Source organism: Eptesicus fuscus, chromosome 10, assembly GCF_027574615.1.
Source record: "Eptesicus fuscus isolate TK198812 chromosome 10, DD_ASM_mEF_20220401, whole genome shotgun sequence".
NCBI lineage: Eukaryota > Metazoa > Chordata > Mammalia > Chiroptera > Vespertilionidae > Eptesicus > Eptesicus fuscus.
In genome coordinates, this window is record NC_072482.1 from 12,842,316 (window position 1) to 12,857,853 (window position 15,538).

At 58.7% G+C, this 15,538-nt stretch overlaps 1 protein-coding gene across 1 annotated transcript; it reads right to left on the reverse strand.

The window, feature by feature from the left end:
• Window positions 1–1,177: 1,177 nt before the first annotated feature.
• CUL7 (cullin 7) lies at window positions 1,178–15,459 on the reverse strand. The gene is made up of 26 exons (XM_028128038.2): window positions 15,329–15,459; window positions 13,930–14,517; window positions 13,355–13,506; window positions 12,718–13,218; window positions 12,008–12,146; window positions 11,713–11,909; window positions 11,222–11,450; window positions 10,451–10,688; window positions 10,256–10,361; window positions 9,116–9,343; window positions 8,752–8,842; window positions 8,480–8,651; window positions 8,205–8,310; window positions 7,822–7,917; window positions 7,460–7,635; window positions 7,011–7,144; window positions 6,498–6,680; window positions 6,130–6,236; window positions 5,854–6,036; window positions 3,937–4,097; window positions 3,552–3,768; window positions 3,172–3,436; window positions 2,308–2,453; window positions 2,040–2,166; window positions 1,754–1,959; window positions 1,178–1,554 (listed from the first exon to the last, which is right to left on the reverse strand). The coding sequence occupies exons 2-26, from the start codon at window positions 14,507–14,509 to the stop codon at window positions 1,231–1,233; spliced, it is 5,064 nt and encodes a 1,687-aa protein (XP_027983839.2). The 5' UTR covers window positions 14,510–14,517; window positions 15,329–15,459; the 3' UTR covers window positions 1,178–1,230.
• Between the last annotated feature and the right edge of the window lie 79 nt (window positions 15,460–15,538).

Consider the following 15,538-nt stretch of genomic DNA (forward strand, 5'->3'; position numbering starts at 1 on the left):
GGCCGGGACCAATACAAGAGAGTAGGCCATGATCTCTGGCTCAGAGCGGGAGAGGCTCCCCAGTGAGAACTGCAGCAGCCCCAGCCTGCTGCTGCCTGCCATCCTCTGCCTTACGGACAGGCAGACCAACAGGCCACCGACAGCACCTTGGAGCCACCCTACTGCAGACCAAGGCAAGGCCAGGCCCGCCGTGTCCACCCTGTTTGGCCCTCTGGTTTGTTGCCTCGTCCTAGGCACCCGACTCTCAAACCCTGACCTCTTTTCCCTTACAGATTCTATTCCAAATCTCAGCCCTGGCTGGCACCCAGTTCTCCCTGTCTGGCCTCTGTGCCCTCTCTCACCACCTGACTCACCCCTTCACCCGCCGCCTTTCTTCTGAAGCTTTCTCCTCATCACTTCTTGGCTGCGAGAACCATGAACTCTGGATGCCTGGGATATTCCTTCCCTCCTCCCCTAATGCCCCTGCCAAGAGGCAGAGCTCCAGCCCTGGCACCGGGTCCCGTAGCCTCACCTGCCCTCCCTCCGTGTGAGTGGTGCCGGGGCAGCAATCACAGCAGCACAGGCCTGCCTACAGGGCAGGGATCTAGCTTTGGTGACAGTGGGCAGCTCTGTGCGGCGACGAGGAATTCACGGGAGCTGCATCCGGACAGGCACACCTTCCGGCTCCTGGGTGCCTGCAAGGGTATTTCACCTCACCTTCACGTTGTCAGCCTTACCTAGGGAAGGTGCACGCACTGCCGGGTGTGGTGGCCTTTGGCAAAATCTTTACCATGTCAAATGCTCCCACACCCAGTGCTCCTGAGAATGCCACAGTGACTGGTCCAATTCCCCAAGGAAAACGGAGCCCTGCTTGATTATCTGCCCAAGTTACATGCCGTCCAGCGCGCGGCAAAATGGGCTTGAGCCTGCAGCCCGCCAGGTGAGAGCACTTCTGACCACACACCCTCTGAGAAGGGGTGGCGATCCATCCCTGCCCACTTAATCCCCTGCGGAGGGGCGGATGCTAAGTCACACCTGACTCCCTGCACGATTCTCCCCACGCTGTCCCCCTCACCCTGGTGACTCCTGGACGGCACGAGAGAGCCTCGGAACCAGAGGACTCTTCTTCCCTTTTAGCCAGCGAAGCCCGCCAGATCCCCAGCAGTCACCACACAGGCCACGCACTCCAACTCCCGCATTTTATTTCTGTAGGATGCCGGGCCCTGCCTAGCCCTGGTCCCAGCTGCAGGGCTACCGGAAGGTAGAGAAGCTCTGGGTGACGGTGCAGGAGGCATAGGGCACACCTCGAGATCGAATCTGCAGGGTGTGGAAGGTGAGGGGTGGGTTGGGGCCTGAGGAGCCCGGGTTCAGGGACTCGGTGTGAGGCTCCGTCACAGTCACGGGGACTGCGTAGGACAGCACCTGGGGCCGGTCGTCACGGCGTCTCACCGTGCCCTTGCCCAGGAGGTGCAGGATGCAGGAGAGGACATCGGTGCTGCTGCAGGCAGACCCTCTACCCAGGCCGCTGACCAAACCCCTGGGAGGACATGGGCCCTTCTGCCAAGCTTCCAGCACCTGGTATGGAGGGGGGAGGGGACAACACGTCAGACACCCAGCTCACCGCGTCTAGCTTCCACTCCAAGCACAAGCTGCCAGGGCCACAAGCTCCAAGGGCACCAGGTGCACCCCAACCTCAACCCTCCCAGGACCACCTCCCTCTGTGGACTACACCCCCCACCCCAAAGCTCCATCCCCCCTGCCCACCCCCGCCTACCAGGCAGACAAGCTGGCCAATGTGCAGCCCCTCGTCCCCGTGGGCCTTGAGGATTCGGACGACGAGGCAGTTCAGAAGGTTCCGTCTCTTCTCCAGGCTCCGGCCCTCTTCATCCTCAGCTTTCAGGTACGTCTGAGGCGGGATGAGCCACGCGTTGCCCCTCCTTGGCCGGGGCTCCTCGCTGTCATCTCGAATCTTGAGCACACCTGAAAGGAGCACCGGTCACTCGGGCAGGGGCCCACGACCAGGCCGCCCCGGCTCAGGCCCCTCTGCCCCAAGTACACACCTCCTGGGACGTCCTTTTGCTCGTGAAGGTCCAGGGGGCCTCGTGAGGAGGTGAGAAGCCCAACTGCCTGATTCAGGGTGTCTGCAGGGAGCCCCGAGAGTGCCCGCAGATTCTCCATGGAGACCGCCTGGAGAAAGGGAGGGAACACTCAGGCTCCCTCACAGGGTGGGGCGGAGAGGTGGAGGGGAGGAGGACAGGAGTCAAAGTTTGGGGAGAAAGATGAGAGATGAGGTGGGAGAGAGCAGGGAGGAGCAGACAGCGGGGCCACCTTCAGGTCGTTGAGATACAGCAGCAGCCACATCTGCACGGTGGACACATGCAGGGTCTGGTCCCCAAACTGCACCTCGGCCCGGCCCAGCCACGTCCACTGCAGCCGCCTCTGCGGGCCCTGCTCCGGGGCAGGGTAGCTCTGACCTGAGAAGGATCAGGGAGGTGGAGGGGGTCGGGCTGGGGAGGGCACACCATTGGTTACGCTCTGGCCCCGCTAATTGCAGAGCGTGTGGCCAGCATTTGTGGACACTGGTTCCTGGCCTGAGCCTTCCGGAGCTCGGCCTTCTCTGCTTCCCCGCAGGGGAGCCTCAGGCACCTGGGAGCCCACCGCGTGCCTAGCCCTGTACCAGGCAGGCTCTGATCGGCACCCTCGAGGAGTTCCCCATTCTTTAGGGAGAAAAAACCACAAAGTAAAGAAGCGCAGGGGCTCTCGTCACCTGGAATCCCCCTGAGAGAGAAGACAATGTCTCCCTGGTTAGTCTGGGACCCCCTGACGGTCGGTCTGATTCTCCTCCCCCTCCCGTGTCACTGCCCAGCCCAGGGTCAGCCCCCAGTGGGAGCTGGGGTACAGTGACTGACCTACCCCTGAGGGAGAGAGAGAGCCCTTCTGGTGGCCTCAGTGCCCCCTGCCTCCATCCTCCTCACCACCCACAAAGAGAGCTGGGGTCTTACGTTAAGAAGGCAATAGTTTGGCGATCTAGTGCCTGATAGCCCCACCCCCTCCCCCAAACCTAAGCTCCTGCCCTTTCTTCTCAAGTCTACCCCATGAAGCCTCCCAACCCCAGGGTCTGCCCCAACCCCAGTTCCTCCCCAGCATCCCAGCCTCTTCCCAGCCCCCCGTTTCCTTTGCTCCGCTCCTCACTCTTGTTGTAGAAGTTGGAGTATCGGTTCAAGGTGCCCCTCAGGTAGGAGGGCAGGCAGGTTCTGGGGTTCAGCGTGTGGCAGATGGAGGCAATGGGCCAGCAGCGTGGTGCCAAGACCAGCACAGACACTTCCGGCATGGCCCCCTCATAGTAGAGGTCCTCGTTCTCCTCCTCATCCTCTTCCGTCACATCTGCAGCTGCTGCGGCCCCGGCTTCCTCGGCGTCCTCTTCGCGCTCCCTCTCGTGCTCCTTGCCGCTGGCCTCCTGGCCACCAGAAGAGGGAACACAGGGTTCCCAAAAGCCAGGGGCCTCCCCGGGTCTGCTCCATGCCGCTCTGCTTTCCGACCTCCCATCTGCTCCTCGCTCCCCGGGCCCCCACCTGTATTTTCTTCTCTGTGTCCTCCAGCTTCAGGAGTTCCTGGTCGAGCCGCTGGAGCTGGTAGACGTGGAACTGGCGCTGCAGCTCCTCAGAGGTGCTCAGGCTCCGCAGCATCTGCTGGGGGAGGCGGTTGGGGAAGCAGGAACCGATCTGCTCCAGCACGGCCCCCTCCAGCCAGCTGGAGCCCAGGCTCAGGAGACGGTCCGCCATGTAGTGCCTGCAGCACACACAGCCCAGGCCCGGCTCAGTGTGGGCACTCGGCACGGCCCAGCCTCCTGCTCCAGGCCTCCAGGCTGCCTGAACCCCAGGCTCCCAGACCCACAAGCTGCCCCGGCCTCTGTCAGCCTGCCTCCCCCCACCTCCCACTCCCGAGGTCCACACTCACTGGTAGTAATGCTCAAAGGTGGTGGCTATTTCCAGGCCAGAGAAAATCAGGACGGTTTCCAGGCATCGCTGCAAGTGCGCCAGCATCTCCATCCCCCGGGCCCCACCAATCCGGCTGCCCTGGATCCGCTGGTCAATGTGCCGGGCAAACTGCTCACTCACCTGGGCGGTGGGAAGAGCACAGGAAAACCATGAATGGGTTAGTGCAGTGGTCGGCAAACTCATTAGTCAACAGAGCGGCAAACCGCGGCTCACGAGCCGCATGTGGCTCGAGAGCCGCCGTTTGCCGACCACTGGTGGGTGGGAGCAGTGAGGAGGTCTGATGCGGTAGATATGAAATGGCTCAAAGCTTCATAAATTGGTCAACACTTTCATAAAACTTTTTTAAAACATATTTTTATTGATTTCAGAGAGGGAGAGGGAGAGAGATACAGAAACATCAATGATGAGAGAGAATCATTGATCGACTGCCTCCTGCATGCCCCCTACTGGGGATGGAGCCCAGGCATGTGCCCTGATAGAGAATTAAAGCGTGACTTCCTGGTTCATAGGTCAATGTTCAACCACTGAGCTGGCTGGGCCATAAAACTGCTTTATAAAGTCATTAACAATTGCATTAATGAGAGGGAGAGGGTGAGAGAGAAACATTGATGTGAGAGTGAAATATCAATGGGCTGCCTCCTACATGCCCCCTACTGGGTAACGAGTCTGAAACCCAGGCATGTGCCCTGAATGGGAATCAAACTGGCAACCTTTCTGTGCACAGGATAATGCCCAACCGAGCCACACTGGCCAGGGTTGGCAACTCTAATATGAGGAAGTAAGTTATATGTACAAAAATGGTCACACTGCAGCATTACTAATGAAATAGAACGAACAAAAGCCACTCAGGCAGCCGCTGCCTCACGCGCCCACTGCATCGTTCCGTGCTTACCAGAGAGCCTGTCACATGTTAGTTTATCGTCTGCTTAATCCCGTGTCTTCCCTGGAAGACTGTACACTTTTTAGGGAATGGACTTGGTCTATCTTCAACTCTTATCACAGTGCCTGACACGTTTTAAGCGCTTGTTAAATATTTATGGGATGATGCGAATGCAGGAGTAAATTATAGTCCATCCATTAGATGGAATTTAGGCACAAAGGAAAAATGAGTGCAAATAGCAACACTGGCCAAGGCTTTTAATGTAACGATCAAGGAAAACAGGACATGGCATTTTAGGCATTCATGAGTGAACTATTAAATCGTGCATTCAAATAGAAGAAGGTCTATCAAGATGTATTAGGACGGCATGCTGCGGGTCACTGTGTTTTTTTCTTTGAATGAAAAAATACATATGTTTACTGATTTTAGAGATAAAGGGAGACAGGGAGAGAGACATCAGTGTGAGAGAGAAACATCGATCAGTTGCCTCCCCTATGGTCCTCAAATGGGGATCAAACCGGAAACATAAGTATGTGCCCTGACAGGGAATCGAACCCTCGACCTTTCAGTCTACGGGACAGTGCTCCAACCAACTGAGCCACACTGGCCAGGGCTTTTCTTTGACTTTTATATATATGTGCCAAAAAAGCCCTGGCTGGTTTGGTTCAGTGGATAGAGCATTGGCCTGCAGACTGAAAGGTCCCGGGTTCGATTCCAGTCAGGGACACATGCCTGGGTTGTGGGCTTGATCCCCATTGGGGGACGTGCAGGAGGCAGCTGATCTATGGTTTTCTCTCATCATTGATGTTTCTCTTTCCCTCTCTCCCTTCCTCTCTGAAATCAATAAAGATATATTTAAAAAAAATAAAGCCAAAACAACAACAATATGGTTATGTCCCAATGCATGTTGCTTACAGAATGGGAAAGGCAGGGTGGGCCCTTTTGAGGCGGTGGGGAAGGGAGAGTTTTGGGAAGAGGCGAGGGCAGGAGGCTTACGTGGGCAGCTCTGAGAAAAGGGAGCCTCAGCAAGGCCCCAGCACAGCCGTTCTGCAGCGCCAGCAAGAAGGCTGCCCGTGGCCCAAACAGCTCGGAGCTGGACTTCTGCAGATTATTGAAGTGCTCACAGTAGCGTGGCACAAAGTCATCATCCCGCCAGTGTGAGGTCAGAAAACTGTTCACCTGGGGGAAGGGGCAGCAGTGTGAGGAGGCAACCCAACAGCCACCACGGCAGTCCCTCCCTCCCGCCTTGTGCCCTCCCCCCGCCCCGCCCACCTGCTCCTCCACTGCTGCCTGCCAGCAGCGGGTCAGGTTTTTCATGATGCTGCTGGGAAGCCCCGGGGCAGCCAGGGAGCCCCAGTCGTGGCTTCTGTTTCTGCCTTCTGTGGAGACAGGGAGGGCAGAGGCAAGGTGGGGGCAGCCCTTCAGCTCCTGGGTCCCCATTCAAGGCTGAGCCCCGGGGCCTTTCCTGACATGCTGCCACCCCAAATGATGCTCGTGGGTGGGGTGACACACACTTGGAAGACGAACAGGCTGAGCACACAGGGAGGGGTAGGGTGAGGAGGGACAAAAGCCGTAGAATGAGTGGGGGCACACCGGGCAATGCCCCCACCGAGCTCCCGCCTGAGCCTGCTGGTACTCACTGGGCCGAGGAGCGGCCCCCGCCGCAGCGGGCCCCGCACAGGGCTCCACGTGCACCAGCAGGTGGGTGAGGCGGCGCACCCTCGAGGAGAAAGCTGCCGCGCGGCTCTGAGGGTTGTGGGCAGCCTCCCGACACCCCAGGTACTGGTCCAGCAGCCAGCCCAGGGGGCTGATGCCATCCTCATCTGCAGGGCAGAGAACAGAAGCCACGGCAGGGCGTGTCTGCAGGGCAGTGGGAGAGGCTGCAGGACTGGGGGTGGAGAAAGAGCAGGGGACAGAATGACCTGGGGAGGGAGGTAGCAAGGCCCCTTCTGATCCTATGGGGTCGGCTGGCACCCGAGAGACATGGGAAAGGTGGCCCCTGGGCTGTGAGAAGAGGGGCACTGGGTTCCCCAATAAACGTGCAGGTCCCAAAAGGGCCAAGAGCGAAACCGGGTGGCTCCAGCGTAGAGCACGAAGAGGCCAGTTAGTGGGGCCGACACCTGGATGGTAAAGGGTCAGGGGTCGATGGTTACCGGGGGAGGTGATGTTCTGCACCAGGGGGCTGACCAGGGCCTCCCAGCAGGTCTTGCCCAGCGCTTGGGCGGCTTCGTTGTCAGGGAGGAAGCGATCAGCAAACGTCTGCTCCTGGCGCAGAGCCCCGTTGAGTCTGGGGATGAGGAGGAAGGAGGAAGGTGTCGTAAGTGGCCCCAGCGTCCACCCAGACTAAGATTGCCAGTTCCCCCCCAGCACCCAGACCCAATCCCCACCGGGTACTTGACAACCCCCCACAGGTTGACTGGCACATTCCATTCCCAGTGCAGCAGAGCAGTCTCGTCTTGATTCTTTCCTTCCCTCCTCAGACTACAAACACTCCAGCCCCTCCCCAAGCACGTTAACTCTCTCCCACCGCCACGGAGCCCGCCCAGCAGCACCGTGATCTCTCACCTTTCGCACACACAGGCACACACATGCTCGCACACACCTAGAACTCAGGTGCAGGAGGCGCTTGCGGTCCTCCGCTATGTCCTGACTCCAGGCCTGCGCCCGCACCATGTAGAAGAGGCGTGTGTGACGACAGAGCTGCTCCCGGAACACTGGCCAGAATGTGGGCTTGGGGCCCAGGACCTCCAACCCCCGAATGCGCGTGTCGATGCCGCCCTGCAAGGCGCACGGGCCTGCTTCACCTGGTCCGCAGTCTCCTCAGGATGGGCTGCCGTCAGCCACACCCTCAGGCCTCACTCCTGGAGCTGCCCACGACCCAGGCTGGAGCTCTGGTCCAAGATCTGCAACAGCTGCAGGGCAAGAGCCCGGTGCCCGGGAGCCACACCTCACCCCCTGCCCTACCTGCTGGCAGCGCTTTATGCGGATCTGGATGACGGGCCAGAAGCGGTTCAGGTTCTCCAGAAGGACCACCCGGCGGGCGGAGGGCATCACGTTGACCTGCGGGGGGTGGGGAGGCTGTCACCTCCATGTGGGGATGAGAGTGCTGAGAGCACACAGTCTGTTCCCGTCCCTCGCGGTGTCCCTCCCTTCCCCAGACCAGGACGTGGGAGGCCCTGATGAAAGGGTGCTAATGCCACCCTCACTGTTCAGGGCCTGATGCCATCACGTAGGCACAGGGATAAAGGCCTCTACTTTCTACGGGGCACAAGGCAGAGAGGAATGTAGGAGTCTGGGCAGGAGGGTTGGTCCTGTGAGGGGTGGTCTAATGGCACAGGGGTCCCTACCGAATTGAGTTCTGTGTTAAGAGAGCTGGTGCTGTCGCCCCCGAACACCACCACCCTGGCCGGCATGTAGCTCGAGTCTTCGCCGGCCACCAGCAGAGTCAGCTGCCTGGGAGCAGGGGAGAGGAACCAGTTGGAACTGGAACCAGTCATATCCTTGTGGACAGAGCCAAGGGGACCCTTTGGTCATGTTCACGGGGATGGTGCTTCCCCCAAGACAAACACGGAAATCGTGAGCAAGTGTAGGTGAGGCCACGCATGTGCAGGGAGCCCGTTACCTGATGAGGACGCCCTGGCGCATGTGCACGGTGATGTAGTGGGAGCCGGTGCTGCCGTTGGACTCCCAGTAGGTCTTGGGGTTGCGGTCCGTCAGCTTGCTGGCCCGGAGCGGGTTGGAGGACACCTCCACCTTCTCCCAGCACTTGTCCTCCTTCACTTCCACACTGGAGCCTGGGGGCAGTGGGAGGGGGTGGCGGTCACAGCCTGGTAGATGTGGAGGGAAAACAGACGTAGGTACGGGGGCATGCGTGACGTGGGGACAGGCACGGACCCTGGCACAGATATCGGAGGAACACGTCAAAGAAGGGGATGTTGATGGGTCGGTGGGTTCGTCTGTGGTCTTCGATCTGACCCAGCACCATCTGCAGCCGGAACATCAGAGAGAGGGGGCACAAGGCGAGGGAGGGACACGGAGAAACAAGGAGCACGTATGGAGAAAGACCCAGCAGCAATGGGACTTGCTCCGTGACACGGGCAGAGCAGGTCCACATGGGCTGAGGCGTGGAGAACAAAGCCCCCAGGTTCACTAGACTCACCTGCCTCTTCCAACTTCAGAAACACCCCCCTCCCCTCCACTGCTCGGGTTTCACGTTCTTACCATGTGAACCCACAGGCTTCCCATCCTTCCTCCTGACCTGGATACAGCCTCCCAGGATGTTGGTGGTGAGTTTCCTGTAGAGGTGGGCGTGCTTCTCACACTTGACCACCATGTCCCGCAGCTCCTGGGCCAGATCCAGCTTCCCCAGGTGCTTTTCCAGGGCCTTGGAGATGGCATCTCGGGCTCCCAGCTGATTCAGCACCACGGCATAGTCCCTGCTCACTGAGGCCAGGCGGTGCAGGAAGAAGATCAGTTCCTGGAGCACCTGGGGTGTGGGCGGGGCAAGTGAATAAAGAGGACAAGGCACAGGCCCCAGGGGCATCTGCAGCAGTGCTTACTATACACCCACTGTGTGCTGGGTGCTGGGGCTACTGCAGGGAACAAGACAGAGTGAGGAAGTAAAATGACAGGGATGGGGCAGACACGAGGGCTGGGTGGAGTGAGAGAACCAAAGACAAACTGAAATGGAAAAGCCAGGAGATGCTCTGCCCCCCTGGCGTTCTCAACTCCTGATTACGTTTGCGGCAGGTGCAGAGAGCACCACAGCGTGTTTCTTTTCAGGCCCAACTGTCCCAAGAACAGGCTGTGGGGCTGCATTTCGAGATCCTCAGGCCCTAAGCAGCCACCTGTCGGCAGGGAGGGGGCCGAGAGGGACCAGCGTGTGCGCGCACAGCGAGTCCACCCGCCAAGGTGCATGCTGCAGACACCCACTGCCACCAGGACCCTAGTTCCCTGACCCTTCCCAAGCCTCTGTGCCCAGGATGTCTTTGTGGCAGGGGACTCTGGGATGTGATGGTCTCCTCTGTCTCCTCTACCCACTGAGGCTCTTAATGTCATATGGACATACCCTTTTGTGTAAAAAAGGAGCTGGCAAATCAGATCACACATTGGGGTTTGTTTATATTTGCATACGGAAACACAGGAAGGATATATAAGGGGCCCTTGGGGGGCACTGGGAAAACAGGGATTCAGGTGGGAGTGAGAATTCAATATATATCTTATCATATCGTTTTGATCTGTGAATTGTGTGAATGTATTACACATTTAAAGAAATAAAATTCAATTTTAAACCCAAACCCAAACCAAAGGGCACAATGCCCCACCCAGGAGGTCTGCCTCATCAGAGGCTGCCTTGCGTCCTCTGCCCTCAGCATCCCCCAGAGCAGGGCCGGGGTACCTCTCGGTCAGTGTCTGGGGACCGCAGGCAGGCCATGCAGGCGTCCATGGCCTCGTGCCAGGGGAGCAGCAGCGCCTCAGGGAAGTCCACCAGCCGCATCAGGATTCTGGGGAGCAGGGGTGGGAGGAGAGATACGCAGCGAGTCTCAGAAACCCCCTCTGACCCCCCCTCCCCCACCTATCACCACCACATCACCTCAGAACGGCCAGGTGCAGGGCCCTGTTGGCTGCTGGGGTGTCCAGGCTCTGCATCAGCGCCAGGAAGGGCTGGGGCTGCTGCCGCAGCAGCAGCAGCAGCGACTTGACCTCGCTCTCCTGGGTCCCCTCTGAGCTGAGGGCTTGCTCCAGATCCAGGACAATTTTCCCAGCTGGCCCACAACCCTCCACCAGACGCCGCAGGGGGCTGCGGGGGCACTGCGTCGGAGGTTCTTTTTCTACAGGACGAGGGAAGTCACAAGGGTTGGCCACTGTTAGTGATGTGAAGGATCAGAAAAGGACAAATTCCTAACTCTCAATCTTGTTTCCTAATTTCTTTTAGAAATGTTTTTGATTTGCTTTGTCCCCTTGGTTTTAGGGTCTCATAACATCTCATAATGTACTCATGACAGCTTCAAGACAAATTTTGTATTTTATATCCTTAAAATGGCAAAGGAGTTTCCCGTCCACATACAGCAGAGAAGTTCCCTGTATCTAAAAGCAGGTAACACTTAGTTTTTCTCTACACTGGGAAAAATGTGGAGGGGGGGCTTTTTCAGGCTTTAAACTCTCCCAGTTTCTCTAACTTTACATCCTCCTTCATTCCATGGAGGGAGCACAACGTCTCCTTCTCTTATTTGCTGCTCATCTCTTAGGTTTCAGTTTCTCCCTCGGGCGCCACCTCTCCCGGACAGGATCGCACAAAACTCAGCACAGACATCTCCGGGGCTCAGGCCCGCCCAGAAGCCACTCTGTCTGTCTGGTGCCCCACCTTCCACTCTGGCTGCATCTGCTGGCTCCTGAGGCTGGGCCTGGGCTTCCAGCAGGGATGGGTGAGCCGGCTGCCCTGCCAGGGCCTCGGGCGCATATTTCCTGTAGACACGGCAGTTGAGCAGGTCCCTGAGAGCGCTGTCATCGAGGCGCTCTGGCAGAGCCAGCAGCAGGTCCTGGGCCAACTCCATGGGCACGGCCAGCTCGGCCAGGATCTCGTCATCCAGAACCTGCCATCGGGAGAAGCTCTCACTGCGGGCAGCCCTACTAGCGCAGAGGCTCGGGGGACGTGGTAGGGGTGGGGGTCTCCGCCTATGCCTTCTCCATCCTGAACCTGTCATGGCTGGCAGCTGGCTCCTCGCAAAGGACTCGCCAACACCTCCGAACGTTTTAGACCCCTCCCCTGCAGCCCCTTCCACCGTCAACCTCCATGTCCCCTCGGAGCCCTCCCAATGCTCCAGCCCAGTGCAGCCCTCCAGCTTCGGGGTCTACCTCCCCATCGAGGTTCTCCTGGAGGATCTGGAGAACCTCCTGGTGGTCAGGTCCATCCAGCTTCTTGATGAAGAAGAGGAGCTCCCACCACTCGGCCTGGGTCAGGTGCTCGCTCTCTTCCGTGTCCTCGTCCTCAGGCAGCACGTAGGGCACGGCATAGAGCTCTGCCATGGGCTTCCATCGCCAGGAGGGCAGGGCTGTGGAAACGGGGCACCGGGCGCAAGGATCACTGCCCATCCAGCCAGACCACCGCTCCCGTGCTCAAAGCTTACTCCAGCTCCCTCTCTGGGCTCACCTCCACCCCGGGCGCCACTGCCCACTGCCCCCCGGTACTCATCAGCCTCAACCATGTCCTCAATGTCTTCCTCAAAACCCAGAATCTCCAGCATGTGCCAGTGTACCCAATAGGTGCGGCCAGTAGATTCCCACAGCACCTGGAAGAACATGGGGAAAGAGAAGAAAGGGGGTCAGAAAGCTCACTTAATGGCTGGCTGTGGCCGAATGGTGAGGACCCTCAGGTGACCCCTGGCCAAAACACTGGCACATGGAGAGCATGGACACAGCCTTCCCCTATTGGCACTGGCCCTGCCTCTCCTCTCACCCGTCCTTGATGGCTTATGCCCCTACACTTCCGCCTGTCCTCAACTACCTCAAAAAATGCAGCAGATACTTTTTTAAAAATTTATTTATTTTATTAAAAACTTTTTTTCTTTATTGATTAAGGTATTACATATGTGTCCTTATCCTCCTAACTCCCTGGCCCTTGGGGGAAGTCTGGCTGTATCAGTTACCTTCCCGGGAGTCTTCCTGACATCAGTGCCCTCTAAACCCAGATTTTTCCAGCCTTCCAAATGGCCCCTTCTCAATAGGCCCCTCTTTGATCATTTCAATTCCCTTGTGGGTTTTCTCCTTGGGTGGCCTGCCAGAGTCCCCTGCATGGAGGCCCCAGCTATGCGCCACCCAAAAAGATCCCCATCAGTGTCCCACCGCCACGCGCTCGCTCACCTGCACCGGGGGCACGCCATTGTTGCTCTGCTGGAACTTGCCCTCGTCCCCAGCACTGATCTCCTCGTAATCATCCAGCATCCGCACTCGCATCCCCGGCTGCAGGGTATCCCGCACATACAAGGCATAGGTATTGCCACTTGCGAACTCAGAGCGAGGGCGAAACCGTGTTGACCTCCTGAGGGAGGACTGGGGCTGGGTGGGCGGCAGCCCTAGGCCTGCATCTGCCAGCTGGGGCTGGAAGATGGAACAGGAGGACCGAGCCAAGGGCCCCTGTCTGCTGGAGGCCCAGTCCCAGCGCATGGCCTGCACCAGCTCTGAGATCAGGGTGCCCATGGCCATGCTGAACTCCAACTCCAGCCGACCCCTCTCCCTGCTCAACTCCTCAGGAGCAGAGCTGTTCTGGGCTCCTGGTTCTGCAGCACTGTCATTCAGCTGATCCAGGAGGGAGGTGACATGCAAATAGCGCTTCACCAGGGAGAAGAGCAGCCTTCCTGGGACCTGTAGGACACAATCTTTGGCCTATGTCCACTTTGTTCCGGCTTTAGCCCCTCTCTCCACACCATCCTCTATGGACAGGTGTAAAGTCCTGGTCGCTAGATCTTCATAGCTCCACCCCCAATGCCCCTGACAATACCTGTGGCAGCTGAATGCCCTCGAAAGACATGGGGTGTTCAGAGAGTGTGGCCTGTGCAAACAGAGCCAGCAGGGCACAACGGCTGTCAAAATCCAGGTGTTTCTCAATGGCCTCTTGCTGGCTCAGGGACAGGAGAATCTGGGTCCGGGTTCCTGTAACCCACACCCCAATCAGTAACTGCTCCCTAACCTTAACTTTCCCAGGCATCTCTCCTGGACCCCCTATGCCCTCAACCCAATCCTTTTTCCACCATACACTAGGAATGACATGATTTGCTTCGGAAGCCAAAACTTGCCTTTTCATATATATGAATGAATATATATATACACATCCTGGAAGAGTCTAAAGTCTGAACTTCCTTTGCCTAGACAGCCAATTCATATGAGGTTCTTGGGGACTCAGTCTTTCCTCTTTCTGTAGAGGTGCCCCTACCCACCACCCCACCTCCTTTTCTTCCAACTATGAGAGAAGTGCAACAGATCATTTACGTATTGATGAGGTCAGAGGCCCCTGAGAGGCCCTAAGCTGACCCAGCCGCTCTCCTGCTCTCCCTTCCTCCCCACTCTGCTCCTCACCAGCATCGTGGGAGGCCAGGGCTTGTATCATCCGGCCCGCGCTCCAGCGAATCTGATAATCTGGACTACTCAACATGTGCATGAGCAAATCCAGGACCCTTGGGTCTTTGAAGACCCCAGTGAGGGGCTCAATGCTGGCATAGGCACTGAGCACATGGACAGTGTGAAGCAGAGGAGCAGGAGGGATGGTGCCCACACACTCCTCCAGCTGCCGAAGGGCCCTCTGAATCAGGGACTTCACGTCCGTTTCCATCTCCTCCAGCACAGATTTGTCCAGGGCCCCAGCCTCCCGGGCAGTCTCCTGGGAAGGCCAGATAACTTGGCCATCCTCGCCCAGCATCTTGTGGCAGTTGGCATAGATCTCGTCACTGGACATCCATAGCAGGATGTGCTCAGCCTTGCAGTCCACTTGACTAGAGCCCCCTTGCGCATCCTCCCCACGCCTGAGGATGAGCCAGCGGATCTGGTACTCTGGATGCCCATCGTGGCCCAATCGCTGGCGGATCAGCTCATCAGGGTAGGCATGCAAGCCGGGCCCCAGGGGCACTCTGAATTCCCTGTAGCGGAGTTCCCCCACCATCCTGGCACCTGGGACAAACAAGGAAAAGAGAATAGGCCAGCGAGAGTGAGAAGAGAGGTCAGAAAATCAAGGACATCCAGAAGGGAAGCAAATGTGGCACCAGCTGTTGGCCGGGTGGGTAAAGCAGGGCCCAGGAGTTGCCTGCTGCAGGCTGGCGGGGCCAGGCTTAAGCAGAGGAACACTGGGGTGTTTGTTGTGAGAAAACACAAAATGTGGGGGCTAAAAGGGAGGGGGCTAAGGCCCTGCAGCCTGGAGTGGGTTGGTTTAGAGCATTGGGAAGGCGAGTGGGGGCTGGGCAACCTTAGAGTCACAAGGGAATCCTAGGTCCTGGGACAGGCGGAGGCAGGCTGGGAAAGGGGTATGTGCAGCCCAGAGGGTTGTGTTGGGGGCGGGGCTGGGGAGCGACACTGGAGTGTGTACGAGGAGCAGTGCTGGCTCCCATGCTTGAAGCACAGGAGTGTGAGTGGCAGAGGAAACAGAACTGGTGGTGGAGTAGGGTGCAAGGCGTGAGGGCTGGGAGGAGGCCTGGTGGGCTGCAGGCACTGGAGGCACAGGAGCAGCAAGGCCCGCGGGGGCAACACGAGGCCCAGGACAAAGTGGGGAGGAGGCCGGGTGCGTGAGGGGCGCGAGACTTGGGAGGAGCGGGGTGGCAGACCTGAGCAGCGGGAGGAGCTGGGAGGTGGGAGCGCGACAAGGTGGGGTGGGTGGCTGGGCAGCATAAACCAGAATCCCCGGTCGGTATGGAGAGCAAGGCTCGGTGGGCTGGTGGCGGAGGCAAACCCAGGGAGGGGCGCGGGGCCGCGGCGGGGCTCTGGCCACCTCAGCAGCAGATGGAGATCCTGGTGAGGCCTGTTCTTCGCTGAGCTAGGGACGCGCTGGCGATGGCGATGGCGGCCACGGTGGCTGGCAGATTTGGGCCCCCAAAGGGGGTCGAGATGGAGAGGCGGGAAGGGGCGTGCCTCCGCAGGACAGGCGTCAGGCTGGGGGCGTGGCGTGCAGGGACCTCGCCGCTGTCACCGCCGCCAGCGC

Coding starts and splice junctions, on each gene's coding strand:
- CUL7 (XM_028128038.2), bottom strand. CDS start 14,509: ATGGTGGGGGAACTCCGCTACAGGGAATTCAGAGTGCCCCTGGGGCCC. Junction 12,147..12,717: donor ATGGCGTGCCCCCGGTGCAG/GTGAGCGAGCGC, acceptor ATGTTCTTCCAG/GTGCTGTGGGAATCTACTGG. Junction 2,167..2,307: donor TGTATCTCAACGACCTGAAG/GTGGCCCCGCTG, acceptor CCCTTTCTCCAG/GCGGTCTCCATGGAGAATCT.